This window comes from Engystomops pustulosus, chromosome 4 (genome assembly GCF_040894005.1).
Source record: "Engystomops pustulosus chromosome 4, aEngPut4.maternal, whole genome shotgun sequence".
Classification (NCBI taxonomy): Eukaryota; Metazoa; Chordata; class Amphibia; order Anura; family Leptodactylidae; genus Engystomops; species Engystomops pustulosus.
The window spans coordinates 133,755,386-133,783,326 of NC_092414.1; the positions used below are offsets into that span (position 1 = coordinate 133,755,386).

A 27,941-nucleotide genomic window follows, 5' to 3' on the forward strand; every position below is an offset into this window, starting at 1 on the left:
TCAGCGCAGCAGCGCCACCTGGTGGACAGCGGAGGAACTACCTTCATAAATCCCGTCCGGACCCGAATCCTGTTGGGAGAACGCGCCGCTGGATCGCGAATGGGCCGGGTAAGTAAATCTGCCCCAATATATGACAAGAAATTGTGTGTTCTCTAATTTAGATACTCAGTACAAAAAATAAACTCCAGAATACATAAAATTGGGCACCTTTTATTTATTCATATTTACAATATAAAGATACAAAAATCATTTTGGTAACAGCTTCTTGTGTTTTCACATTTAAAAATATTGTGATACAAAAAAGCTTTTTTAAAAATAAAAATACTGCATTTATTTTACAATGTTTCAATGTACAAAGTCTTTTCCTAAATGCATCCAAAACATCCAACATATCACAAACCTATTTAATAGTCATATGTAACCTTATGTTTGTAGTTTATGTAAATGTCGCCGTTTGTGTGATAATGTGTGGTTCCCGCAGTACCTCAAGCTTGGTTCCCAATGACCATCCATTTAAAAAACTATTGTAGGACTGAACTCAATGTTATTTTCAGTCATGTATAGGACATGTTCAGAAATTACATGGCTAAACATCCTCTAAACTTGCTGGAAATTTATGTAACCTATACTTTATGTATAAGTTTTGCAGTATCCAAAATATCAGTGTTTCACACTGCCCATGGCCAAAATGATCGTACTGATTCCAATAACTGTTTCAATGTTATATTTTCTTTGCCACTGCAATGCTTTTTAGGAAAGAAGCATGGATACATAATTATTACCATTGCCAATTCCTGCTACATTTCCTAATGACTGAGAAAAAATGGTATGAATTATGGACATCTTCATTTACAGTTTTAATCACCATAGTTAGAATGATGTCATTTTTTACACAATAATAATTACATCTGTAACAGGTTTTTATGGTTACAGATGTAATTTAACAATTAAAGGGAACCTGTCACCAGAGGTCACTTCTAGCTGGTGACAGCTTCCCACAGATACAGTACCGCCCTCACCCTACAGCCTTCCCCCTCATGTCGGCTCACTGCAGCAAATATTCTAGCTCTACCGCTGGCAGTTCTCTGCATCTCAGTGGGCATTTCTTATCATCCCCAGCCAGGTTACTAGGCAGTGAGGTGGTGGCGGTATACAACTCACTACGGAGTATGCACACCAGGGGCACCTCACTACCTAGCAAGGGCTCACTGTGCAAGCTCTAGAATGGATTACTGCAGTGAACCGACATCAGGTAGAAGGCGGAGAAGAGAGAGGATATGGGAGGGGCTAAAGGAGCAACGCTAAGGGGCTGAGGCATTCAGGAGTAGACATTATTATTTGAAATGCAAACCCAACCCCCCCACCTGGGACTTTGCTGCTCAATTGGAAAGGAGCCAGGAAAACTTTGAGATCCATTATTTCAATAACGATATAACACACAGCTATTTTAAAAACGTGTGAAAAATACAGTACAGTTTCTGTGGGAATCTGTCACCAGGTAAAAAATGTCCCTCTGGTGACAGGTTCTCTTTAAAATATTCAGGGTAATTGGTAGGTCCCCCTGCGATCACACATTTATCACCTATCCTATAACTAGATGATAAATGTCAATTGGGGGTCAGTCCTTTTAATATAATTTTCACAAATTCCATTTTACATTATAATGTAAGTCTGTAAGACGAATCAATCTTTTACAAGAATGAGAAATCTGGATGCAGGGCTGCCTGGAGAATCCAGTGTGTTTGTAAAGAATGGGAAGACATGTCAGTTATCACCTACCTAGAATAGATGTGATTGTTTGCTATAAACAGAATACTGCTGTTTTATTACCCTGAAAGAGATCACCTTTTAGGCAGAGGGAAAATATCACTGCCAGAAACTTCTGGAGGTAGCTTTGTTCACTTATGAACAAAAGGTTTGGACAGATAGAAATCAAACAACCTGATCCTTCAGGGAAAAAAAATCTTCCTGTAAAATATGAAATGTCATTCTGTGATACAGAACAGACTAAAAAAAGGTGTTGCCTTTTTTGATCTGATATGATCTTTGCTACACCTTTACAATGGAGAATATCTATAGTAAGAAAGTTACAAAAAAACTAAAATAAAAGCAAGCACATAAAAATATTCTACAGCACAGCAAAATCAAATATGCTTTGATAATTGGAACATAGGCTGAGACTAATGATCAATAAGTACTTTCCTCAGGTAATTAAAAGGACCAGATCTACAAAAATTAAGGTACAGTCTATGATTGGCTGCTGATATAAAAGGGTTCAAGTGTACCACTATTTTAGAGGTGACAATTTACGACAATAACACAGCCCAGCCCCGGCAGGATGCTGGATCCTGCAAACAATTTTACACCTAATGAACGCTGTATCAGCTTTTTACAGCAGTTGTTAGGTGTACTTCTTCCGATGGAATGGCTTTTTTATAGTGCGGCATCAGAAGTACACTTAAAAGACTAAAAAGCCAATATGGTGGTCATTTAAGTGTTAAATTGCCGCAGAGCATTAAAAAAAGGTGACATATTTTTTGCATTTTGGTTTACAAGACATGTTCTCAAAACTAGATGGTCCTGTCTCAATATAGCAATGGCATACAATTGTAAACATCTCATTAATATGAATATACTGTAAATCCAATGTGAAGAATTTTTAACTTTCAAACTTAATACCAAGAAGAGTCTGAGAATCATAATGTTACACTGAAACACTTCTATATCTGTAAATAAAGAACACTAAATAAGGCAAAAAGTAAGTGGCTTATAATTCCACAAAGTTGGTATGTCAAGCCTCATTTAAGCCGCTTGTTGGTTATTGCTCTTACAGATGAAAATACCCATCTACAATCTGCTCTTTAAGGCACAGAGGTATTAGTATGCTAAGGTACTATATGGAATCTTTGCATGGGCATAACTTTCCTGGGCCATCGTCTAAAATCTTTACATTACATGCCCCTTCATGTGTGCCTAATAACCTCTGTACTTTACATCTCTGTACATAGGTAGAGGAGGAAGCACAGAGACCAGAGGGGGACTGTGAAGTAGTGGAATGGGATATACAGGGGTTCGGTATAATGAGTGTGTAGTATTACTCACTTATTTATTAAGTTATTTGAAATAATTTTAAACTCTTTTTTCATAAAAAAAATGTATAATCCTGTCAACCCCTTTAACAGGGGCCCAAAACACATGTAGCATTTACAATACTGGCGTCTTGAGCACTTGGGTACCACAAACAGCTCACCTTAAGTAAATAGTTCTGTAAGAATCCATTGTACCTGGGATACTACATCTGCTCTGTACATAATAAATAACTTTCTAGCAGAACATCTTCCATGAGATAAACCATGTAAGTGAGTAGAAGAGTGCACTGCATAGCTGCTTTGTGAATGAACAGTAAAAAAGATTTTGTTATGTACATTGTCTTCTAATACTTGTACAGTACTTGTCCCATAAATCCATCCCATGTTCATCCCCTTAGATGGAAAGCCTTCATGAAGTATCCATGTTCAGGTCTCTTCTGACCACTGCATTTATTTTCAGTACAGGAAGGATCTAACGGTCCAAGCCTGCAACTACTAACCTCTCTAAACCACAATAGTTCAGCAAATGTTTGTCTAAGCAGCCCCTAGAAATCCGAGTCTGTATCCATTAGCTCTGCATCCATAAGGTTTGCCCTGGAATGCATTGGGGGTGCCGCTGCTCTTCTAGTTTGAGTTCTTTCAGAACAGTGCCTGTTCCCCATGTTAGGAAGTAGTGAATTCCCGTTTGAATGTTGAAATATCCCATCACGCTTTGGTTGAGGAATAAACTGAACATTACTCTGTCCAGCAACAGGAAACTCATCAGGAGAATGGGGATGAGCCATTAAATTAGTGTGAGTATATCTTCTGTACCCACGGTGGTCATCTATGCTCTCAACATGGTACAGACTTCCCTGTAAAGGGGGCCATCTCCTGTATTCTCTGTATGATCCAGGAAGAACCTCTTCTATTTCCTGTGGTTCTCTAGGCCTAGCTACTAGACCAGGTTTAGCAGGGAGCTTTGGAAGACGTGGCACAGCAGTTGATGTTCGGGATGGATAGCTGTCCATACCTCTCGTTTCCTCCATTGGTCTGATCTCCTTCTTCCTTCTCCTTTTCTTCTTCTTAGTTTTCTTTTCTAAGCAATAAGAATTCTCTGCCTCTACCAGCCACATGTTCTCTCGCTCTTCAGGAGGTACTAGTGGAAGACAAATGTTACACATTGTTGATGGTATAAAACCTAACTTAGTATAATGTACACATGAAAGAACACGGCAAACAATTAGAGAAAGCGTAACCACATTCTCATAACTACTGAAAATGTAGGGATTAATTGACAGGTATAGGGCCTTCTGCACATGAATGCAATAAATATCGGGCTGCAAACAACAGTCTCATGTTCCATTGTGTGCGGCCTCTGTTGTGAGCACTTATGTAACAATGACTATAGAAAAGGACTGCCTGACATGCAAACAAGGAATTGGACCTGCTCCAGAATCTGTGGCCCAGACAGCCATCTCAAACACAGATTAGAGAAAAGCACAACAGTTTGTATGAGCCCATTCAATTACATGAGGTTGTGTGCTATCCACTGAAACAACAGCTAGTACACGACCAAAAACAATGGTCATCTGTAACAATCCTTCTCCCACCGACATTCAACTAAGCATTTGACTTGGGATGTCAGTGATCAAATAACTTCAAAGGGCTCTATATTCTACTTCTCAGCCACTTGCGTGACACTACTGATGACAACCAGGCTCAAAAGGGCCACATAAGGCTCGAAACGCGTCAGCTACAATGTGTTTAACGTGTATGGGAATAATCTTTTAAAGTTAAGGAATAAAGCATGAAAATATTTTTAACATGGTGCTGGATGAATCTTTATTTCCAAAAACCTCAAATGAGATGAGGTTGCAGCCCTTACTACTTTCAGCCATGTTTTGATGGCTTGTGTTGTCACTTTACAATGAAAAAAAAGACACAACGTTCTGTGACGTGTATAAGTGGCTGCAGTGACACAAGAGTGGGTCCTGGATCGTCAACATATCAGTGAACTGTGTGTTCACACGGTGGACACATGTATTAGATTCCATTCAGGACTCCTTGGATAACCCTATCAGCTCTATCATTTCCACAAAACATCAATGAAAGGGAAAAGGTCAAAAGAAAGCACAAGGTCTAATAAACACAACTTTACTGTCTGAGGACTCCACCATTAACTCTTGAGTGTGATTAAAGCCACTGTCTGAATTTTGCTTGTAATACTCTTAATACGGAACAGCTAAGATTAAAAATATAAAACTAATTTCAAAAAGCCCAAAAAGTTAAATGTTTAATCTAGAAATATACTGTAACACAAATGAGAGTTATTTACTACCTGGAGTTGCCACTGGAGTTACAGACACATCCTGTGGTAAAATCGCTCCTCTTCTCGCCACCATCTTTGTGACATGCTGTGCCCATGCAGAAGACATGTCAGCTGATGGCTCATTGATGTCAAAGTTCAAGCCAGCTGAGAATAGAAATGTAAATTCATAAATATTAACAGCAATGTAAAAGAAGAAATAGGATAAACCACCTATTGAATCCCTTCCCCGGCCATGAGAACTTTTTAACCAAACCAGTGCACCAGTGCCAAGAACTTCACCTTTTGTGTGTGCAGTTTAACAGCTCTACATTTCTCATTTGTAAAACTGGTAAAAATGTTTTGAAAATTAGAGTTTTTTTCCATTTTTTAATTATATTGTTTTAAAAAGTTTATTGGGACCTCTGATGGCAATGTAACTTTACATTTCACAGAGGCTTATACAAAATAATAACTTACCTCCTTTATAGTAAGATGATGACGTGTACGTCTATCAGCCTACTGAAATATATGTTTTTTTCTTAGAAAATAAATGGAGAACTTACCAACTGGTCCTTCATGGGATACTGTGTGCAGACTAAACGATAGTTCCTTCTCAGGGTTGTTAAGTAACTCCTTCCTTTTGGAAAATGCCTTTGCAATCATTTTACTTTTCTTGATTCTCTTGGGTTCATCATCACTACGCCCCAAAATCCTGAAAAGTATAGGCAAACATATAGCTTAAAATGATTTTATGAAGCGCGAGTATAGAGCCTGGCAGAATTAGGCGGTGTGACATTAACTGTATTTGCTATGTGGAAAACTGCACCTGCACTTCACATAGAAAAATGTCAAAATTTCCACACCAACCCCCTATGTGTTAAACAGACTCCTAATTTCAGACCTCACCTGCACCAGGCTCTCTTCCAAATAATAATTGTAGCTTTGGTCCACACCCATGTGCTCATAGAGATGCCAGTTCCAAACATAGCAAAGAGGTTTATCTTCTCTACAAGGAGGCTGGGCCTGTTCTTTATTTCACACTCAGGAATTGGCTTGTTGGTCTCAGTGGCAATGGTCACATTGGCTTCACATCTAAAAAAACAGTAGTAATAATTACAATTAACAATCCCTTAGATTTATGTTTATCTGTGATACGTATTCAAAGATCAGTAAAATTAAAATCTTGTTCTATTCTTCAAAGATTCATTTCCAGTGAAGCAATAAATGTGTCTAGAAAGAAAATAATATGGGGATTTGCATTCTGGTACACACTTTTGAATACTGGTGCAAAATACTAAGATATATAAGTAACATTCCAGACAATGTACAGTTGAATATATGACATAAGAAGTCACCTGTAAAGTTGCATAAAGACAAATACAACTGGAATATACCAGAAGTACCCAGCACCTAAGTAACTGCAATACTCACAGAACATATTCACGGAAACTCCGCTCCCACTCGGCTTGATTGAAGAAGTCATAGAAGTGACAGCTAAAGGTGATGAGCACAAACCCAAATGCCAAGAATCCAAATATTCCTATATACAAATGGGTGATATAGAAAAACATAAGGAACGTGGAAATGTTGTGATAAATAACATAGTACTATAAATTTCACCTGAGTATCCAGAAATGTGGAGTTTTTCGCTTGTTTATATACCATCCGTGTTAATACCTGGTGTCACTATGGCCATATACAGTATATATAAAGAAATACTATGTTAAAGTGTGGTCTCAAAAATCTTCTTAATCTTAGAAATCTCTGCATGATCCTTTCAAAATAAGCCTGAATATGAACTTTACAGTAATATGATTCTTTGTTTTTCTTTATACACCAACCAGATGAATTTAAAGGGAGCTCCGTAATATTATTCTAGTCAGGCTTTTGAATACTTTTCTCTTTAATACATTTGATGGTTCAAATATTTTAATCCTGGCATCAGTATTACATCTACATTGCATAAATGTGTACAGGATTAGTAAAGCCTGCTTAACAGGGATTAGATGCAAATGCAGCATAAATGTTAACATATGGAGAATCAATCTACACTGGTCATTTTCTACATACAATAAGTCTAATTTAAAGGGGTATTCCCACAAACACAAGATAGTGGTGTTGAGACAAAGATAATTTTTTACCCATTACTTTACAATTTTACTCAGTTTTATTGATGTTTTAGCTTCTTTAACTCAGTGACGGTCAGTGTAAAATTGTGTGTGGGCGAGGACTCTCTAAGCAGATACATTATGATCCCTGTGAGCTGACACTGTGGTTAGATTATCAGGGTCCAGGGTTTATCTACACATTCATTTAGCTTCTGAAAATTCGCTGGTATCTGACACATAGAAAAAGAGAGATGAGACAGATCAGAGATGATGAGATGGATATAACACACAATGACACTCTCAGCTTTGCTAACTCACCTATGACACAAATTGTTACTGTGCTATATTTCAGCTATAACACACACAGAGTCAGCTCTGCTATATGTCTTCTTCCACTGCTATAAAGATCTTATCTGTAGCTTGTAGAGTGAGTCTGTGCACACTGCTTGCTGCCAGGAAGTGTCTGTGTGTGAGCTTGTCTTGTAATGGAGGGTGGAGGTGCAAAGATCACACTTCATGACGTAGACAAAAGAAGTTATTCATGAGAAGAATCTGCCCTGCCTGACCACAGTCAGAAGATTTACGTTTGGATCACGGACACCAGGACTGATAAAAACAGGTTAAAATTATCTGGCAAGTACTCAAAGGAAGAGCGTTGGCGCAAAGAATTGTGAGAGGTCGTGGTAAGTATTAGGTGAATTTTAGGAGGTACCTGAATATTGGCGTTCAGATATATTTAAGTTCAGATCCTGGACACCAGGACTGATAGAGACAGGTTAGAATTATATCTGTGAAATGCTGTATTTTTGTTAACAGTGAATTAGAGAATGTGTTACTTTGTTATCCTGCAGTGTTATTTGCCTCCAGCACTGCATTACAAAACCAGCTCAGACACAAGCACTTCCTGCCAGCAAGCAGCTGTTTGCAGAGACTTACTCTACAGACAGATAAGGTCTTTATCTGAGGAAAGCATATAGCAAACTGACTCTGTGTGTAATATAGGGGAGTTATTTTTTTGTGACTTTTGTGTTGTTGTGTCCATCTAATATCCATTTCATCATCTCTGATCCGTCTCATCTCTCTTTTTCTAGGTGTCAGATACTAATAGAATGTAGATAAACCCTGTACCCTAGTAATTTAAGCACATTGTCAGCACACAGCATCCCATAGTAAAGAGGCAACATGAATTGTCTTCTTAGAAAGTCCCCGTTCAGAATGTGAAATTTTACACTGACCATCACTGAGTGATAGGAGCTAAACAACAATAAAACTGAGAAAACTTGTAAAATAAGGGGTTAAAAATTATCTTAATTGTGTAAACATTACTAGAGGATTAAAATTTGAGAACTTTCTTTCATGAGCAAACCCCTTAAACTGGTGGAGATCCAACATTAAAAAGTTTTACACAATTGAAAAGAATATAGCAAACGGAGGAAGCAACTAGCATATACTGTTTCAGACAGTCTTGCTATCTGCAGACGTTCCAGATTGATAGACAGAACACTAGTATATGTAGTTATATCAAACTTCATTGCCTTGCAATGCTATATTTTGCAAAGCAAATTTTCCCAACTTGCAAACTTATCCTGCAGTATTTTTTCCATATTCCAAGCTATTTTAAAATAACGTGGACACCCCTTTTAAGCCCTGAACACACAACATTCAGGGTGCCTATGCCAGAAAAATCATCTTATGTATATTCTAGACATAATGGCAATACTATATACGAGAGACTGATTACCATTGAGTAAACATATTTTCACAAGAGGCATTTTCATTGGAGTTTTTAGAGATGAAACTGTTTACTAAAACTACAAAATCTGTTACCATACGTCAGTCCATATGTACACATATACACACCAAATGTATTACTTTGTCCTTCTTAACGAGAAACTGTCACCACTTCTGACATGTCTAAAACAGTAATTTATTATTTTTCTCCATAATATAACAATTTTGGATCATATTTATATAGCTCTATTTTGTGCTGTTCCTTTGTAATTTATCCAAGAAATAAAAGATTAAATAATAGATAATATAAAAATGCCATATGCACAACCTGATGAAAAATCTAGTCTACTGCAAATGGTATCAGCTCCTTATCAGGTGTATGACATCACACCCCTACAAAAGAAACAAAAAAGTGTTACCTAGCCGCAGCATGGTTTCATTGATTTTACTGGCAGCTTTCTCACTTAATAGTCCAGGGTGATTGCTTTTGATGGAAAACAAGGTCATCACACCTACAAGAGAATTTCATGTTCAGTAAATGTGTAGCTTCAAAAAGTCTATTGAGAGACTTACAAGTCTGTTAACATGCCTGAATCATCCATCATTTCACTTCTAGATTATATGCTGTCCAGCTAAGATCACAGAGCATTAGACTCTTAGTCATCATTATCAAGTTGCTACAAAATGTCTTGCCTATTTAGCTCCTACATTGGGAGTCACCAAGCTTTCTAAAACCTAGGTATGACTTGATGGCGCTAAAATCACTTATTGATATACAAACATATATATATATATTAGTGATCTGTGACAAAACTTGTGGGTTCGGGCCCCCTGAACTCAAACCTGGACTTCAGTCAGAAGTTGAGGTTTGGCTCTCCCCTCACACCATTTAACACTCGCAAAGTTGCCTGAAAGCCAGGGGTAAGTGTGCACCGCCATTTTACGAAAAGTAGTCGCTCCACAATGACGTCACACAGGCAACGTTTCGGCTCACAAAAAAGCCTTTTTTTAAGCCAGAGAAAGGCTAGAAAAAAAGCTACCTTTTTCTTACTATTCTTTGGATTGACCATGTTCAGGCCCTGAGCTGGTATCCGGGTAATCTGGTTTATATTCAGTGCTGCTTTATCTTTTTTTTTCTTATATATATATACATACAGGCAGTCCCCTGGTTACATACAAGATAGGGTCTGTAGGTTTGTTCTTAAGTTGAATTTGTATGTAAGTAGGAACTGTATATTTTATAATTGTAGCCCCAGCCAATTGTTTTTGGTCTCTGTGACATTTGGATTTTAAAAATGTTGGGTTGCCATAAGAACCAGGATTACCAATAAAACTTCATTACAGACGCCTTTAATAACTGTTACAGCTGATTATTGTATCCTAGGGCTAAAGTACAGTAAATTACCAATATCCAGTGGTCTGCTTGTAACTAGGGGTCGTCTGGAAGTCAGGTGTTCTTAAATAGGGGACCACCTGTCTATATATATACATTTAAAGCTTGATATACAGGCAGTCCCCGGGTTACATACAAGATAGGGTCCGGAGGTTTGTTCTTAAATTGAATTTGTATGTAAGTCGAAACTGTATATTTTATAATTGTAGTTCGAGACAAAAAAAAAATTAGCCCCAGTGACAATTGGAGTTGAAACATTTTTTGCTGTAATCGGACCAAGGATTATCAATAAAGCTTCATTACAGACACCTTATAGCTGATCATTGCAGTCTGGGACTATATTAAAGCATTCAGAAAGCTTCACCAAAGGTCAGAGGGGTCCATCAGTTGGTAATGCTTCTAATCCTATTTTTCGGAATGAAGTGCAAAACATCAAGTTTAACAGCTGTCTGTAGGTTTGTCTGTAAGTCGGATGTCCTTAAGTAGGGGACCGCCTGTATCCTTACCTCGAATAAGGAAGTAACCTCCAACAACCAGGACAACTCCAATTGGAGCCAATACAAAGCCAGCTCTGTACCTATAGTTTTTATATCCAACAAAGCAAATGCCACTTACAGAGTCCCCATCCACCTGTTAAAACAAAAGTGTGAATTTATTTCTTTAGAATTTTTCACTTACTTAATTTGGTTAATATGGAACAGAAGGTTTTTTGTTATACCTTATAATAAGATGCAGAGTGTCTAAAGCAAGAAACAATCAAATCTGTTCCTGACTGATGCTTAAAAAGGGATTAGGAAATCCAGTCAATAGCTTGCCAACTGCATTTCATATTAGAGGACTTTAACAATATTACAAAATGCATTGTAGTCAGTGGAAATCCCCCCACTGCCATAAGAATCTAACATATCCCCACAGCAAAAAAATATTTCCACTTTATTTTTCATTGTTTAAAACATGGAAGCACTTCACAAAGGGAATCTGGAGGAAATATTTAGAATAATATTGATTTACGGCTGCAAATATGTCCCCCCAGTTGTCTATGGCGCCCAGGTGTGGTATGGTGAGCACAGCGTGCTCTATCTTTGGCCGTAAGAATGGCCGTGCGGCTCTATTCTCTATGGAGAGAGGAGGGGCGAGCAGCTCTTGCTTCTCTTCCTATTCAGCGCACATGTTACTATGTGCAACATCCCCCACCAGGGCCTAGCCTTTTCTCTTGGGGCCTGGAGTCAGCCGGGGCCCAGAATACCGAAGTGGCTGGCGGTTGCGGCTTAGGCACGCTAGTGTCAAGGTGCGTGGTATGGGGACCGGAGGGTTGTCCTACAACCTGGCAGGTCTCCAGCGGGTGGTGAGTGCAAGAAATTAGATGAGGGAGAGGCTGTTGTACTGGTTCTCCCTGGGGCAGCCCTTAGTGTCGGTAGTATGAGTCCCTGGAGGATATATGGGGCGCCCTTGATGGTGATACAGCCGTAGGAGGGACCAGACGGAGGCAATGTTGTGCATACAAGTAACAAACAATTCTGTACAAATGGTCGGGCTACTGAGAGTGATCTTGGAGAGTGAACCTCAGGAGTTTGTTCACCAGCCTGGTTGCAGATGCAGGCTGGGATGTTGCTGTGTCCAATGTTGGAAGCTGCAGCTTTGTCCTGGGTCTTCTGTGTGAGCTCACTAGAGGGGTGAGGCACACACTGTCTCTACTCACTCAGTGTGGAGTTGCTATGCCCCTCTGTCAGGAGCAGCCTAAGAGCTGCTCATGAGGTGAGAGCTTAGAACTAACTCGTCTTGTCAGCACTAACTCCTCTAACTGACTGTACTGACTGTTGGCACTCTCCAACCGTCACTTCTCCTCAGACCCTGGTCAGGTGGTCTCACTCTCCAATCACACTCCAGTTACAAAGGTGAAAGATCATTGGATGACATCAGTAAACAGGTTAACCCTTGCCTATTCAGGCAGCATCTACTGCTGCATATTACCTCTTGGTGTACTGAATGGTACAGGGGGTTTATTCGCAACTACTCCTCTGCCATGTACATTGGCAGGGATATTGCATATGCATGAGCCCTTAAACTTCCCAGATTATCTGGGATTCCATTACTAGTCTTGACAGATGGTGGAGGAATGGCCATTAGTGGTCCTTTTACCATTACAGTTATGCAAAATCAGCAGCAGAGATGGGAGCAGTTAGTACTTGTAGGATGTATTATTATTACTCTGTATGTCTGTAATATCATGACAATATCAATAAATATCTTTTAGATTTATTTTCATCCTCAAAAACCAGGATACCTCCAGTATCTGAAGGCTTCTTACCTGAGCCACTGCCAGGATAGCCACAGTCAGCACAAAAGGAATGGACCAAGTAATCAAATGAAAGTATGAGGTCTTGCCAGACAGTGGTTGATGTGTGGTCCCGAGGGCTTTGAAGGATGTGTGCCAAGCATATGTCAACATTACAAACCAGATCACCCCTGACATCATGGAGTAGTAAACAATGACAAAGATGATCACACAGGACAGAGTTTCATTTGATCTGAAAAAACAGAAATTATAAAAAGCATGAACTTGTACTTAATATGCCACCTTTTCTAGTCACACGTAAGTAACATCATACAGCAAGAAAAAGCTTTAAAATGTTAAAAAGATATCACACAATTAAAGAAAAAATGGAATTTGAGATCTTTGGCTTGTAAAGCCGAACAGGCCATCTACGCCAATGAACAATTTAAGTGAGCTAGAAAGAAATATGATTTGGTACATAAAACCCATAACCCACCCCCTGCTGGCCAGTTCTCACAAGTGGGATACATGGCATCACATTGTATTCTCTTAAAAATCTAAATACAACAAAGAAATAAAGACAATGGGGAGATTTGGAAGAATCTCCACTTTTCTATTGCAGTTTGTACAATAAAATGTAGCACATATCCAGGACTAGAAAATAAGGTTTTCTGTTTTCCCAAAAAATGTTATTGTCCCCTGGGCAGTTTGGTCAAGTAAATGGAACAAACTGCACTTCATAGTGATGGTGTTTATTATTCCATGCCATGTACTTGGAAGTGGGAAAAAAATTCCAAATGCAGTGAAATTGGTGAAAAAACGCATTTACGGCGTTTTCTTGTGGGCTTGGAATTTAAGTCTTTCACTGTGCGCCCCAAATGACACGTCTACTTTATTCTTTGGGTCGGTGCGATCACGAGGGATACCAAATTTGTATAGGTTTTATATTGTTTTCATACATTTACAAAAAGTAAAAACTTGTGTAGAATTTTTTTTTATTTTGCCATCTTCTGCCGCTAATAACTTTTTCACACTTTGGTGTACAAAGCTGTGGGTGGTGTCATTTTTTGCAACATCTGATTAAGTTTTCAATGCTACCATTTTTAGGACTGTATGACCTTTTCATCACTTTTTATAGATTATTTTATTATTTCCCAAAATGGCAAAAAAGTGCCATTTTCCACTTTGGGCGCTATTTTCTGTTACGCGGTTAAATGCAGTGAAAAATCGTTATTATATTTTGATAGATCGGGTATTTGTGGATGCGGTGATACCTAATGTGTTTGTGATTTTCAATGTCAATCAGTTCTAGGGAAAGGGGGGTGATTTGAATTTTTAGTTTTCTTTTATTATAATTTTTTTTTTTACTTTTTATAAATTTTTACTTTTACTATTTTTCAGACTCCCTAGTGTACTTTAACCTAGGTTGTCCGATTGATCCTACCATATACTGCTATACTACTGTATGGCAGTATATGGGCATATTCTTCCTCATTCATTACAATGTGCTCATAGAACATTTTAATGAAAGGGTTAAAACGAGACAGCCTTAGGTCTTCGGAAGACCCGAGGCTGTCATGGTGACGGATCACCGCTCCCCACGCGCCATCTTTTTGAAGCCACCGGCAGCTTTGATGGCGATGTGCGGGTTACCAGTAAGGCTCAGCACGTGAGCCCTCTCCATGCACCCGCGGGTGACCTGTGACGTGCTATTATGTCCCGGGTTGTGTAAGGGTTAAGGGGGATTGTCCATTACTAAAGCAAATTGTGATATGTGTCAGGTAAATATAAGGACATGTAACATATCCACCACAATTTATTGATGTACTTGGTGTAAGGAAATGTGTCATTAGAAGGATTAGAAAAGAATACAAAAATAACAGAGCTTACGTGGGTTCTCCTAGTCTCATAGTTCCATCACCACGACAAACTATTTCTTTCCGAGCGCCATCCATGAATTGTGCCAACCATCCAATGCTGCCCATGAAGAAACAGGCATTGACATAAAAAAGAATCACGGCAGGATATCGGTTGGAATTTTTCCAATCTGAAAGGAATGTAGCCTGACAACAAAAGAGTAGGTTAGGAAAGCTTTTTCCCCACGATTAGGGTTGTATTGTGTAAAAGAAAGTCCTTAAATAGCCACATTTCAGCACCTAACACTAGTCTCACAGTCACCTTTCTTCCCACCCAGCAGCTCTAATCAACCAGACTAAGGTCATCCAAGAAATTATTGGTTCAGGGAGCCCAGGATAAAATTCATGCAATTCCCTCTGTACTGCCTTACCAGGGTAAAGAAGGTGAAAAATATGGTAAGGGAGCTGAATATGGCGATGTAGACATGCATCTCTCGATGTTCCTTCTGGGTAAACAGTGGATTTTCACACTGAATGCCACATCCTTCCACATCCTCATACCAACTCTTAGGATTGTCTGTGCGGACCAGAGGGGCCTCACAACGGCCTGAGCTGTTAAACTTGATGTTTTGCACTTCATTCTGAAAAATAGGATTAAAAGCATTGCCAACTGATGGACATAGATAGATCATGTAACATTGCTTTGTGTTTAATAAGTAAATACGTGCTTAATGGCTTAATGGAGTACTTTTGCACGTAGTGTCGCCGCAGACAATACTGATTCTCAATATTGTTATCATGCATCTTTAATAATAATCTTTATTTATCTTTAGGGCAATACTGAGTATGCCCCCTGTAGGTAAAAGTCTGACCTTTAATAGAGCCGCTAAACATGACATGATAAAATACCAAATAAGCGAGCAAGGGAGGAAACTCTAATGAAAAACACCAATTGAATATAAATATATATATATATTCTTTATTCAGATACAATTAAAAACATTGGTAAAAAAGGAAGCAAGTTGCAAGGCAAACAGACCTACCAGACAGGTAACTACAATGAAACAATTATATTCAGCTGCTATAATAGACAAATAATGATAGAAAGTTATGTAAGATAACAGTTTCAGCACATATGCTATCTTGTAGCGAGCAATACAGCAAATGCATAAAAACTAATTAGAAATAACACTGTGTAAACAATCCATAATATCAAAGGTAAAGCTTAAAAAGCATCTAATACCTTTACAGTGAGGCACTGTGGCTCCTCAAACAACCTGTCTGGTGGTCCACCCCGACACACGTTTCAATCGTACTGATCTTTCTCAAGGAAAGATTGAAATGTGCGTCAGGGTAGACCACCAGACAGGTTGTTTGAGGAGTTACTGTGTTGTTACCTGCCTGGTAGGTTCATTTGCCTTGCGACTTGCTTCCCTTTTATATCAATGTTTTTAATTGTTTCTAAATAAAGCATATATATTTTCAATTGTCTTTGTCATTAGAGATTCCTTCTTGCTCACTTGTTTGGTATTTTGTTTGTATATCCTTGTAATATTGTACAGGTCCTAGTTCACCCTATCTGCCATTTATTACACCTGCAGGCATATCAATTCGTTGTTTTTTCTATGACACGATAAAGCTCACAGATAAAAGAAAAGTCAGACATTACCTTACAGGGTAACCACTAACAGACAGCATGGAAGAGACTGGGGCAGATTTACTTACCCAGTCCATTCGCCATCCAACGGCGCGTTCTCTGCGCTGGATTTGGGTCCACCGTCCACCGTCCACCAGGTGGCGCTGCTGCGCTGAAAAGCATCGGAACGCACTGGAGTTCACCGAGCCGGGCTGAGTGAAGGTAAGTGCAAGCTCCGCACCAGATTTTTTTTTACATGCGGCGGTTTTTCTGAATCCGTCAGGTTTTTGTTAGGCCACGCCCCCCCCCCCCCCCATTTCCGTTGCGGTGCGCCACAATCCAATCACGTGCGCCAAAATCCCGGGGCAATTCAGGGGAAATCGGCGCAAATCGGAAATATTCGGGTAACACGCCGGGAAAACGCGGATCGGGCCCTTAGTAAATCACACCCAATGTCTCAATGGCTCTGGTGTATAGTATCTCCTATTCATGTAAAAGAAGCAGGTTTTTCTCACTCTTTAAATGCAACTGGAAACAACATTTTGTATGTCCTTGATGTTTTATTCCAAAGCTTCTTTTTTCTTTATGCAATGATTTGTAGAAATAGACATAAATACATAAATCATACACAGCTCATAAGAGATTACTTACTGGACAACCCTCAGGGAATCGGTCGGTAGTGCACTTTAGAAAATCAGGCCAGCCCCTCTCACGCTCCACAATGGCACAAGGGCCTCGAGTTGCTAAACACAAGCCTTGACTTGGTAGTTCAACTTTGCCCGCCTCACATTTTGGCATGTACACAGCACACAGCAGAGGCTGTATTGCCTCCCAGCAACGTGGGGCATTTCGTAAACCTGACAAAGAAAAAACAAAAAGTTTCATTAAATAAGTAGGGAGTACTAGTGGATCAGATATCATATGAATCCAGCCTATATGAATACAGGCGGTCCCCTACTTAAGAACACTCGACTTACATACGACCCATAGTTACAAACGGACCTCTGGATATTGGTAATTCATTGTACTTTAGTCCTAGGCTACAATAAACAGCTATAACAGTTATCACAGGTGTCTGTAATGAAGCTTTATTGTTAATATTGATTCTTATGACAACCCAACATTTTTAAAATCCAATTGTCACAGAGACCAAAAAAGTTCTGGCTGGGATTACAATGATGAAATATACAGTTCCGACTTACATACAAATTCAACTTAAGAACGAACCTACAGACCCTATCTTGTATGTAACCCGGGGACTGCCTGTATATCATTTCTATTCAGCCTAAGGGTGCTGTGACATGTTAGCCTTTTGATTCCGTTTTGTAACAGAATGAAAACGCACTGGCATCGGGTACTCATTTAGACACCGGGTGCTGATTACCAATCACATGCGTTTGCATACAAACGCATATGTGATTGGCCTCGGGTGTTTTCATATTGTCTTGTTTTTTCACTGATTATAAAACATATCTGTTCTTTTTTACTGATGCAAATCACAGAATGCAATATCAGTCTGGTCCGTAAAACAGAGTGATGAAACATCATTTTTTTTCATTGATGAGAAACCAAGTGTTATGTTCTAAAAGCAATGTTTAACCTTCAGGATTTTTTTGCGGACGTAGAGGCCACACAGAAGCAAAAAAGAGGCACAGTAGAGACAAAACGCAATGGATGGGCAGCACCAACGCCAATGTGAAACTACCCTAAGGAAAAGCAATTGGATTTAAACTTAATCAGCGGTTACTTCCCTATTGCCAATGTGTCATTTCTTTTATTTTTACGTTCTCCCACCATCTGTGCCATTAGGGAAACCCAGGAACACTGGAGTACAGACACACGGAGGAATCCTGGGAACGCAGGAACACAGAGGAACACTTGGAACCACAGGAGGGCTTTCCCTTCAGGGGAAATGGCTTGAAGATGCAGCTAGGAATGCTGGGAGCCGCCGGATTATAAGGTGGAGCCAGATTAGCTAGCGCCACATCAGGAGTACACCCTTTTAAATCTTAAAGAGCCGGCGCGCAAGCTCCCTTGAGGCCGAGTACACGCGTGGCCTAGTTAGGCAGCAGGACCACGGCCTAAATGGGACCGTGGCAGAGCCAGGAGAAGTAACCGCGGCACAGGGAAGGGCACGGCCGTGACAATTTTGAGGACTGTGCAAACTTTTGATCACATTTTAATACTTTTTTATGTGATGTAAAATGGTGTAAAAGGAGTGTTTAGGGCTATATTTTCCAGTATGGGGTTCACCTACGATAAAAAACCCCTCGATTACCATCGGGAAGTTTTAATTCAATAGATACTAGAGAGACATATTCATTTCTATGGCTGTGTTCACACAGCGGTCATGCCAGGCCGTCTTCTCCACCACTGAGACCCCCACCGATCAGGAAGTTAGGCTCTATCATGTGGATAGGGCCTAACTTTGATTTGTGGGAACACCCCTTTAAAGGAAATCTACCATTTGTTTTTATGCATTGTGAACCAAATATACCTATGCTGTATGCTGTAGCTACACTGATGCAGAAACATATCTTGTTAAACCCCTTAAGGGGTGACCTGTGTCACTATTAGTGGTTGTAGCTTTGGAACGCTTTAACATATCCAGGGGATTTTGAGATTCTTTTCTTGTGACATATTGTACTTCAAATTAATTTAATCTTTTTTTCTTTTGGGTTTAGTTAGTAAAAAACCAAAATTTTGGGAAAAAATTTGAAAAATTCTTTATATTCAAAGTTCTAAATTCTCCACTTATGAAGAGGATAGTTATAACACACAAATTAATTCATAACTTACATTTCCCAAATGTCTGCTTTGTGTTGCCATGGTTTTTTTAAGATCCACATATTTTACTAGAATGTTCTGAATCTTAGAATTGGGTTGATATTTTTTGTAAAATCGTCAAAACCTATATTTATAGGGACCTGCTCAGCTTTCAATTGAATGGGAGAGGCCTAAATAATAGCAAGACTCATAAATTACCCCATAATGAAAACTACACCCTCCAATGTATGAAAAAGCACTTCTAAGAAGTTTGTTAACCCTAACATGCCTAAATGTTTAATTTTCCTCCCAAAATGAATGTAATGTTCAAAAATATTACAAAAATATTACACTTTAGGTGTTTTTTAGTAGTTAAAACAAAATGGAGGTGCAGTCTACAAATTGTAATATTTTTGAACATTACGTTCATTTTGGGAGGAAAATTAAACATTTGCAGTGGATTCAATGAAAAAAGGCTCCACAACATTTGATACCCAATTTCTCCCGAGTACACTGACACCTGGTGCTAAACTGCTGATTGGGCACATGACCGGGCATAGAATGGAAAGAGGCGCCATTCAGATCAGATTTGCATTGTCAAATTGTACATAATTTTACTATAATTTTTTTTCTTTTTTTAATGTGGGCCTATAGTGGCTTATTTCTTTGCCACACGAGATGCACTTTTTTGGTACATACGGTAATTTTGGGGCATCTATAGCTAATTGATGACATTTTATTAACTCTTTGTTGGTAGAAGAAATTAAAATTATCAATTTTGGGAAGATTTTTCTTTTTTTGTCCGTCCACCATACCAGAAAAATACCATATTATTTTTATTCTATTGGTCGCCACGGTTACAAAAATACCTAATTTACATATTTTTTAATTTTTTCCCAAATTTACCGAATTAAAAGTACTTTGGAGAAAATGTTAATTTTGGCATCACCGTCTTTTCAAATGCATAACTTTTTTATTTTTCTTCTGACAAATCTGGTTAAGGGGCTTATCTTTTGCGAGAAACATTGTTCTTTTTAGTGGTCATTTGGAGAGTGTAACATTTTTTAAATCACTTTTTAGAGCATTTTTTAAAGGGTATTAATTAAAAATGATCTTTTTTTCAGAGTGATTTTTTGAGTGAGTCTTTTTATGGCGTTCACCGTGCAAGCCCGGTAGCAATTCTGATTTATTAAACAGATTGTTACGGATGCAATGGTACCAAATAAAAAAACTAATTTGGAGAAAATCTTGTTAAATTTTAAATTTTTGAATGACTAATCTGGTTAAGTGCTTATTTTTGTGAGAAGAGTTGTTATTTTAAGTGGTCTCATTTTAGAGTGCATAACATTTTTTAATCACTTTTTAAAGCATTTTTTAAGGGTATTAATTAAAAATTTTCTGAACGGTTTTTTTTTTATTTTGCGGCGTTTGCCGTGCGGGTCTAATAACGGTTCTGTTTAATTATACAGAAGACGCGTCACTACTAAATATTTTTTTTTTGTGTGTATTTGTGGTTTATTAAATACTTTATTAAGTGTTTGTGTGGGAAAGTGACATTTTAGGGGCTTATATTTTATTTATTTTAATGTTTTGAACTTTGAACTGGCGTGTTCAGACAGTTTACAGTCAGACCCGAAAGGGATTGGGCATCTCTGGGGCACTTGGCAGACCCAGGGGCTGCCCAGGAGAGGATCGGATCCCCCGGTAAGCGGCATGGTGGATCCAATCCTAAGGGTGAAGACACACATGGCGTTTTTGGGCCGTTTTTGGGCCGTTTTTACTAAGTGCGTTTTCAGATCGTTAAAAACGCATGCGTTTTTGTCCGTTTTTCCGAAATTGCGCAATGAAAAACGGCCAAAAACGCATGCGTTTTTTAAAAACGGATGCGTTTTTTAACGCATGCGTTTTTAACGATCTGAAAACGCACTTAGTAAAAACGGCCCAAAAACGGCCCAGAAACGCCATGTGTGTCTTCACCCTAAGGGCGCGTTCACACGTTGCGTTTTGGTTGCGTTTTCATTGCGTTTGGAACGCATATACAACAGCTGATGTGAGGTAATTTGCCTAATTACATTACCGTTTACGTTTGTAAACGCAATGTTAACGCATGCGTTAACAAAACGCATGTGTTAACGCTTTGTTAACGCATGCGTTAACATCGCGTTTACGATGCGTTTTGTTAACGCATGCGTTAACAGTGATGAAATTAGGAAAATCACCTCTCCTCAGCTGTTGTATATGCGTTTCAAACGCAATGAAAACGCAGGTCAAAACGCAACGTGTGAACGCGCCCTAAGGGGGAACAACCTTACATGCCGTGGTCATGCTTGACTGCGGTGCGTAAGGGGTTAAAACATGCGATAGGAATCGGTTCCTGAACCCGGTGACGTCTAAAGTCAATGAGCGGCCCAGAGAAGTTAAAGGCCAGTCGCTGTCCACCCAGTGATAGCAATCTGGCACCTGTGTGAGAATTCAGAGGGGGAGGGGGTTATGTTGAGGGACTGGTTTTAGACAGCATTCACACTCTGTGTTTTAATTGCATTTTGAGACGCAAACCAAAGGATTCCCCCTTGATGACATGTGGAGGTAATATTGTGTTTACCTCTCATTTAGCAAATACAATAGAAACGCAATGTTACCTCAGCATGTGATCACAGTTGGGGCCTTTAAATTGTGTCCCAAAATGCAATCAAAATGCACCGTACGAATGCAGCTATACAGTGGAGAGTCAAGGTGGACAGAGTTCACTGCATGATTCACCTCGCTCCGTTTTGACAACAATGAAATGAACAATGAAATGATTTAGACCCCCTTCCACACTTTTCTGCGTGTGCTTTTGACGCGCAAAACTTGCATTACACTCTGACGCATTGCAATCAATGTGCTTTTTCAGACTTTCAAACTCGCGTTTAAATCTCGGCATGCTCTACTTTTGCAGGTCACGCGCGTGAAAAACGCACCATACAAGTCTATGGAGATGCATCAAAAACGCATCGCACTCTGAGACACTTGCAAGTCCAATGCTAGTGCAATACGTTTTTCACACATCAATTGCCATAGAAAAGATAGAGCTCAGCCCTGAGTCCTTTTCATTATCTGCGTGTGAAAAACGCATTGAAATTGCATCGAAAATGCGCATGAAAAACTAAAACACTGAACAAACTGTGACTGAAAACTGATTGAACTCTGATGAAAAATGTCAGTTTTTCACTGACCAAATCCTGATCGCTCTCTGATCAGACTCTGACGTGATCTGCAATGCAAGGGTGGAAGGGGCCTTAAAGTTGATTTTTTTTTAACATAATGCAGTAACTCTGAGGAATTCCTTAAAATGTATTGGAAACCTACTAAAGAGCTGGAGCAGGTAGTAGAAAAGAAAAATAGAAAATAAAAAAGCCAAGGCAGCAAAGCATGTGAAAAAAACTCAATAAATGGGGGTGCAGAGACTCTAGTTTCCAGCCTGGGTCAATGCACACATCCAAATATAAATTGTTCCACTCCAGATCCTAATTCATGAGAAACTTTATTCTAGTGAGTAACCTGATGGAGAAAGGTTACCCACTAAAATGTTGCACAAAGAATAGAGTTGATTTTGATCTGTAGTGCAACCTTTTTTCATTGGATGGAGAAAGTAGTAGTTGTGGTTTCATATGCTCTTTGCTGGTGACGGGTTTCATCTAAATGTATAGGAAGTTATTTCTGGAGATGAATGAGATATGTTTAGATGATGGAAAAGGCACTTCTCCAAACTAACAGTCAAAATAAATCTAGCCAGGAACAGAGATGTCTGCATGAATGGCCACTGTATTGTTTGTAGCAGTGCGTCTGGCACTCCTTGGCCGGGCACCTTGCCCCTGATGCACAGCGCATGCACATATGTAGAATTTTCATGCCAGTGATGTGGAGCTGGGGTCTGTGCCAAGGGGCGTGCACAGGGGTGGATTTTGCATGTCAGAGAGGCCATGAGGAGGCAGGGGAACTTGACTGGGTCCAAGATCTCCCCCGTCTCCTTGACTGGATTGGGGTCTATTGTGGGGTTTGGAGTTGACAGGATGGGTAGCCAAAAGCCATAAAAACATTTGTGTGCCAGGGCTCTAAGGGTGCCCACACAAGTAGCGTATTACCTGTTGCAATAAATCTGCAAAGTATTACAGAGTAGTGTATGGGAGTTATGAAAATACCATACACACGCATTTAAAAAAAAAAAAATCTCGGCTGAAACATCTCTCTGATGCAGAACCATTTCCCATAGCATGTAATTTACTAGCAGTGGATCATGGGGTAGAAATCAACCTTTGCAATGCATACAAAAACGTGACATGATAAGCATCAAAAACCAGACCAATTTCTGATGCCTGTGGAATTACCATTGGGGTAAGTTCCACAGCCATTACACATCAAAGAACAGATACTGTAGTTTTAGGTCTCTTGCTCACAAAGATTTTTGTGTAAGTGATGTCTGAGTCTACCGCTTTTCACGTTCATGTTTCATGAAAGAAGCTCCTCGCTGTAAAAATTGGACGTAAAAATCTGACACAAGAACGACAAAAACAGATGGTCAGATAGCACCAGTGATAAAATCAGTTCAACAATGGTGTCACACGTTAGCACTTTGATATAATTTTGTAATCGAATCAAAGTGTACTAGGGCGGCCCGCAGATGACTGCATATGTCAGTGATGGCGAACCTATGGCACGGGTGCCAGAGGTGGCACTCGGAGCCCTTTCTGTGAGCACCTGCGCTATCACCCCAACGCAGAGTTCGCTAGACAGGACTCAAGGCCTCCTGCAGTCCCAGGCAGCCCAGGAGCCTACTGTATTGGGGTCCTCAGGTTCCTAAACAATTTAAACATTAACAGAGCAGGGAGTCATAAGTTACTGTTTAAATTGTTGAATCGCCACTTTGCAAAAGATATTTGGGTTTCGGTCTTAGTCTTGGCACTCGGCATCTAAAAGGTTTGCCATCACTGGCATATGTGCTTGTAGGCAAACGCATGTGATTATCAATCAGTGCCCGGTGGCTTGCATTTACACAATACAAAACACCAGGCGCTGATTGCGTGTTCGCGGGCCACCCCAGTGCGTTTTGATTCTGTTATAAAACGGAATCAAAACGTGAATGTGTGGCACCACCTTAAGGCTACATTTACATGGAATACGTCCAACACGCTGTAGAGGAGAAGGGGTATCCATAGGACATCTTTTCCCTGTGTGCAGAACCGTATCGTTCCATGCACCTATTGCCGTCTATGGGGACGTAGCTTGTGGCCGTACGTACATTCCCTGCAAGGTCGTGTGAATGTAGCTTAAACTTGGATGAATTACACTTCGGCTTCATTCACATGAACGTATGCCCGCCGGGCAGTAGACAGGTTGGATTTCTATGTAAAGCTGTACATTCGTCCCCCGTATGGTCATGTGAATGTAGCCTTAGGGGGGCCGTATATACGAACAATGTTTATACGATGTATATACGTTCCCCATAGACAGCAATGGGTGCATGTTGCCGTACGCTGCAGCCTCTCCCCGGCGCTGACATGTGCCCGCCGTGCTACTGTATGGCGGGCACACGTCGTGTGAATGTAGCCTTAGTCTGTAGCAGCCTTGCACATAAACCCGGTGGTCGGTGCCAATGCGCACCAGAACGCCCCTTTAGGTGCACAGTATTGTGTGGAGATGAAAGACAGCAAAGCTGTGAATAACTTGAGAGAGTTTTTTTTCTTTCATTTTCCTGGATTTTGGTTACTATGTAATCCTCTGAGCCTGCAGTGAATTGGCCTCTCATAAAGGAGATAACTATAGCAACAAGGGATTTTAGTTAAAAAACTAAATACGTGGTTACCCCCATCTCTAGCACCGGAAGTGCCCCTACTTTATATGAGGGGGGCGCTACACGCGTCACGTGATCCCAGCCCGAGAGAAAGGGGCTCTAAGTATATAACACACACAGACTAATGTGAGGAAAGTCCCTGCTGCTAACATCACTCACCAGACCAGAGCAGGAGCTTGTCGTGAACTTCTTCCTGCGAGGAGGAATCCTCGGCCAGGACAGTGGATGTCAGTGTGTAGGGCAGAGTGGAGCCGAGGCACACGTTATACCGGAGGCTCTCACAAGTGGTGGTCTTCTTACACCTATCAATGTAATAAGACTCATTGAACTGAGCCCCTCTAGATCCAGAGATGGGATCCAGTGAGCAGATCCCGAGCAGGCAGTATATCCACAGCAGCATGGAGGAGGAGGAGGAGGACATCTTCGTCCAGCAGAGCAGGGGGGATGGAGGCTCCGTGCTTTGTCTCCTCTTCAGCAGGACGGGGGCACGGCTGTGCCTCTAGCTAGCTGGCTGCCCTCCATTTCACTCTCAGTCGGTCCTAAAACTTCCACAAGTCTTGGGTAGAACCCTGGAAGAATCCTGGCACCCGCAGTGTGTTTAGTCACCACGACCCTCTGCTGTGCCCATGGAGAAAACTTGGAGGAAAGGGATTGTAGGGAGAGGAGTGAAAGAATGTAATCTGATCCCGGCTATGGCTGTGCTGCTCCTCATTCCTCCTCCTCCTCTGCCTCGTTAGTTTTGCATCTCTTCATACTTAGGAAAGTGTCCCAGGGAAGCCACAAAGAGATCTAATCCATGGAGAAAGCCACTGAAATGCATCAGAAAGTGCCAGATTACCATCCACCCATCTGGATTTCTAGCAATTATGATCCCAAACTTTTCTCATTTCAACCCTTTATCAAATGTCTTTGTGTTTCTCCTCTTTTTGTTACCAAATTTCCTGAAACTTACACATGGGATACATCAATGTCTGAATGAAACAAAGATATTAAAAGATCTGGATGAACCTATACTAATAGATGGGACAGAAAAAGGATTTTTAGGGAAAGCAGTGGAAGAATGAAATCTGATTCTCCTGATCCTCCTCATTCACCCTCTGCCTCCTAAATTTTGCATCTCACACTCCTTTACAATGTTATCTAAGCTATAAAGGAGTCAATACCCGTGTAAATGTTTATTATATCTGGCCTGGCAGTGCCATTTACAGAAGTTTAATGTTATCATTGCCTGCTAGATACCTATTAAAGGGGGCTCTTTCCCTTTTCTGTAATGTGGGTTTACCAGTATGCATCTATTACCTAATCTCCTGCCCCCACACTTAGGGTGCGGTCACACGTCGCGTTTAACGCATGCGTTTAAAAACGCATTGGAATAGCTGAAGAGTGATTTGCCTAATTAAACACCTCTTAACACTTGTGTTTACAAAACGCATGCGTTAACCGCGATGTTAACACATGCGTTAACAATGCGTTAACAACCGCATGCGTTAACCGCGATGTTAACGCATGCGTTAACAATGCGTTAACGGTTGGGTTTTGTAAACACAGGTGTTAGCAGCTGTTTAATTAGGCAAATCACTCTCCAGCTATTGCAATGCGTTTTTAAACGCATGCGTTAAACGCGACGTGTGACCGCACCCTTATAAACACATTACAAAAAACATGAGGTAAAATTGCCGACCACTTTAACCCCGCATTTGTAAGCGTTACAACAATGAATGTCACAAGAACGTGGTCCTTTTTCGTTTTTTTTTGTTTCCAATTTTCACTCCCCACTTTCAAAAACCCATCACTTTCTTATCTGTTTACAGAGCTTTATGAGGGCTTGTTTTCTGCATAACAACTGGCACTTCCTTTTGTCAGCATTTAATATTCCAAACCATGTACTGGAAAATTGGAAAAATAATCCAAATGCAGTGAGTTGCTGAAAAAATGCATTTGCGCATTATTTGGTTGGTATGACAACAGGAATACCACATTTGTATAGATTTTATGTTTTAAGAGGTTTTTTTTTTAAATTAAATAAAATCTTTACAATTTTTACAAAAAAAGGTCTTAATTTTGCCATATTCTGACACCACTAATTATTTCATACTACGATGTTAAGTGTCATTTTTTTGTGGGACGAGTTGGTGTTTACATTGCTAGCATTTTAGGGACAGTATGGCCTTTTGATCACTTTTTATTCAATCTTGAAACAAAATGGTGTTTGGGGTATTTGGATGCTATATTTCGATATAGGTTCAGCACTGGGTATAATAGGATTTATATTTTGATAGATCGGGACTTTTGGGATGTGACTAAAACTAAAATGTTTATGATTTTATTTGTTTATTTTTATATCAGTTCTAGGGAAAGTGGCGCAATTTAAACTATGAGGCTTACAAAAATTGGATACGTTTTTTAAACTTTTCTTTTTTTTATTTTAAGACCCCCTAGGGTACTTGAACATCGTTTCTACGATATACTGCAATACAGCTGTAATGCAGTATATGGGAATTTCGGACTAGATCTCTAACAGTGTGCCACTGGCACACAAGAAAAAGGATCAACTGATGCAATATGGACACAAAAAAATAATGCTGACACAAATTGAGCCCTAAAAGTGGGGAGCTCCTTTACCAGATACAAACAACCCCATGGACAGCGTTAGGACCTTTTTCTTTTTATAAGAAAGGAGCCATGATTTTGTTACCCTGGAAAACCCCTTTAGTTTAGAGCAACTGAGCTGCAGTACCAGAAACCTCCATAATACTCTGAGCACAATTATTAACTAGATGCTGACCGCCCATTGACCATAGACATCTGCTAGTGCAGGGTTTGAGTCTGCAGAAACACCTTTTGGGGCCTGTCAGAGACCCTAGGGCAGTGATGGCAAACCTTTTGGAGGCTCTGTGCCCAAACTCTGTACCCAAAAGCCACTTATTTATTGCAAAGTGCCAGCGCAGCAATTTAAGCAGTATTATT

The 27,941-nt window shown here is 39.9% G+C and overlaps 1 protein-coding gene across 1 annotated transcript; it reads right to left on the minus strand.

Annotated features, from left to right (window-relative positions):
• Nucleotides 1–190: 190 nt before the first annotated feature.
• On the minus strand, nt 191–25,715 carry SMO (smoothened, frizzled class receptor). Its single transcript, XM_072147525.1, has 12 exons — nt 25,134–25,715; nt 17,030–17,235; nt 15,174–15,383; nt 14,777–14,949; nt 12,920–13,139; nt 11,118–11,241; nt 9,638–9,730; nt 6,811–6,919; nt 6,286–6,471; nt 5,943–6,091; nt 5,410–5,544; nt 191–4,227 (listed from the first exon to the last, which is right to left on the minus strand). Exons 1-12 carry the CDS (start codon nt 25,393–25,395, stop codon nt 3,635–3,637), a joined length of 2,460 nt encoding a protein of 819 aa, XP_072003626.1. The 5' UTR covers nt 25,396–25,715; the 3' UTR covers nt 191–3,634.
• Nucleotides 25,716–27,941: the final 2,226 nt, after the last annotated feature.

What these genes read in the sequence shown, in the direction of transcription:
- SMO (XM_072147525.1), bottom strand. Translation starts at nt 25,395, where the DNA reads ATGTCCTCCTCCTCCTCCTCCATGCTGCTGTGGATATACTGCCTGCTC. An exon ending in TGAAACCATGCTGCGGCTAG is followed by an intron (nt 6,920 to 9,637) that starts GTAACACTTTTT and finishes ATTTGTATATAG; the next exon opens with GAATATTTGGATTCTTGGCA. An exon ending in AACTCCAGTGGCAACTCCAG is followed by an intron (nt 4,228 to 5,409) that starts GTAGTAAATAAC and finishes GTCTTCCACTAG; the next exon opens with TACCTCCTGAAGAGCGAGAG.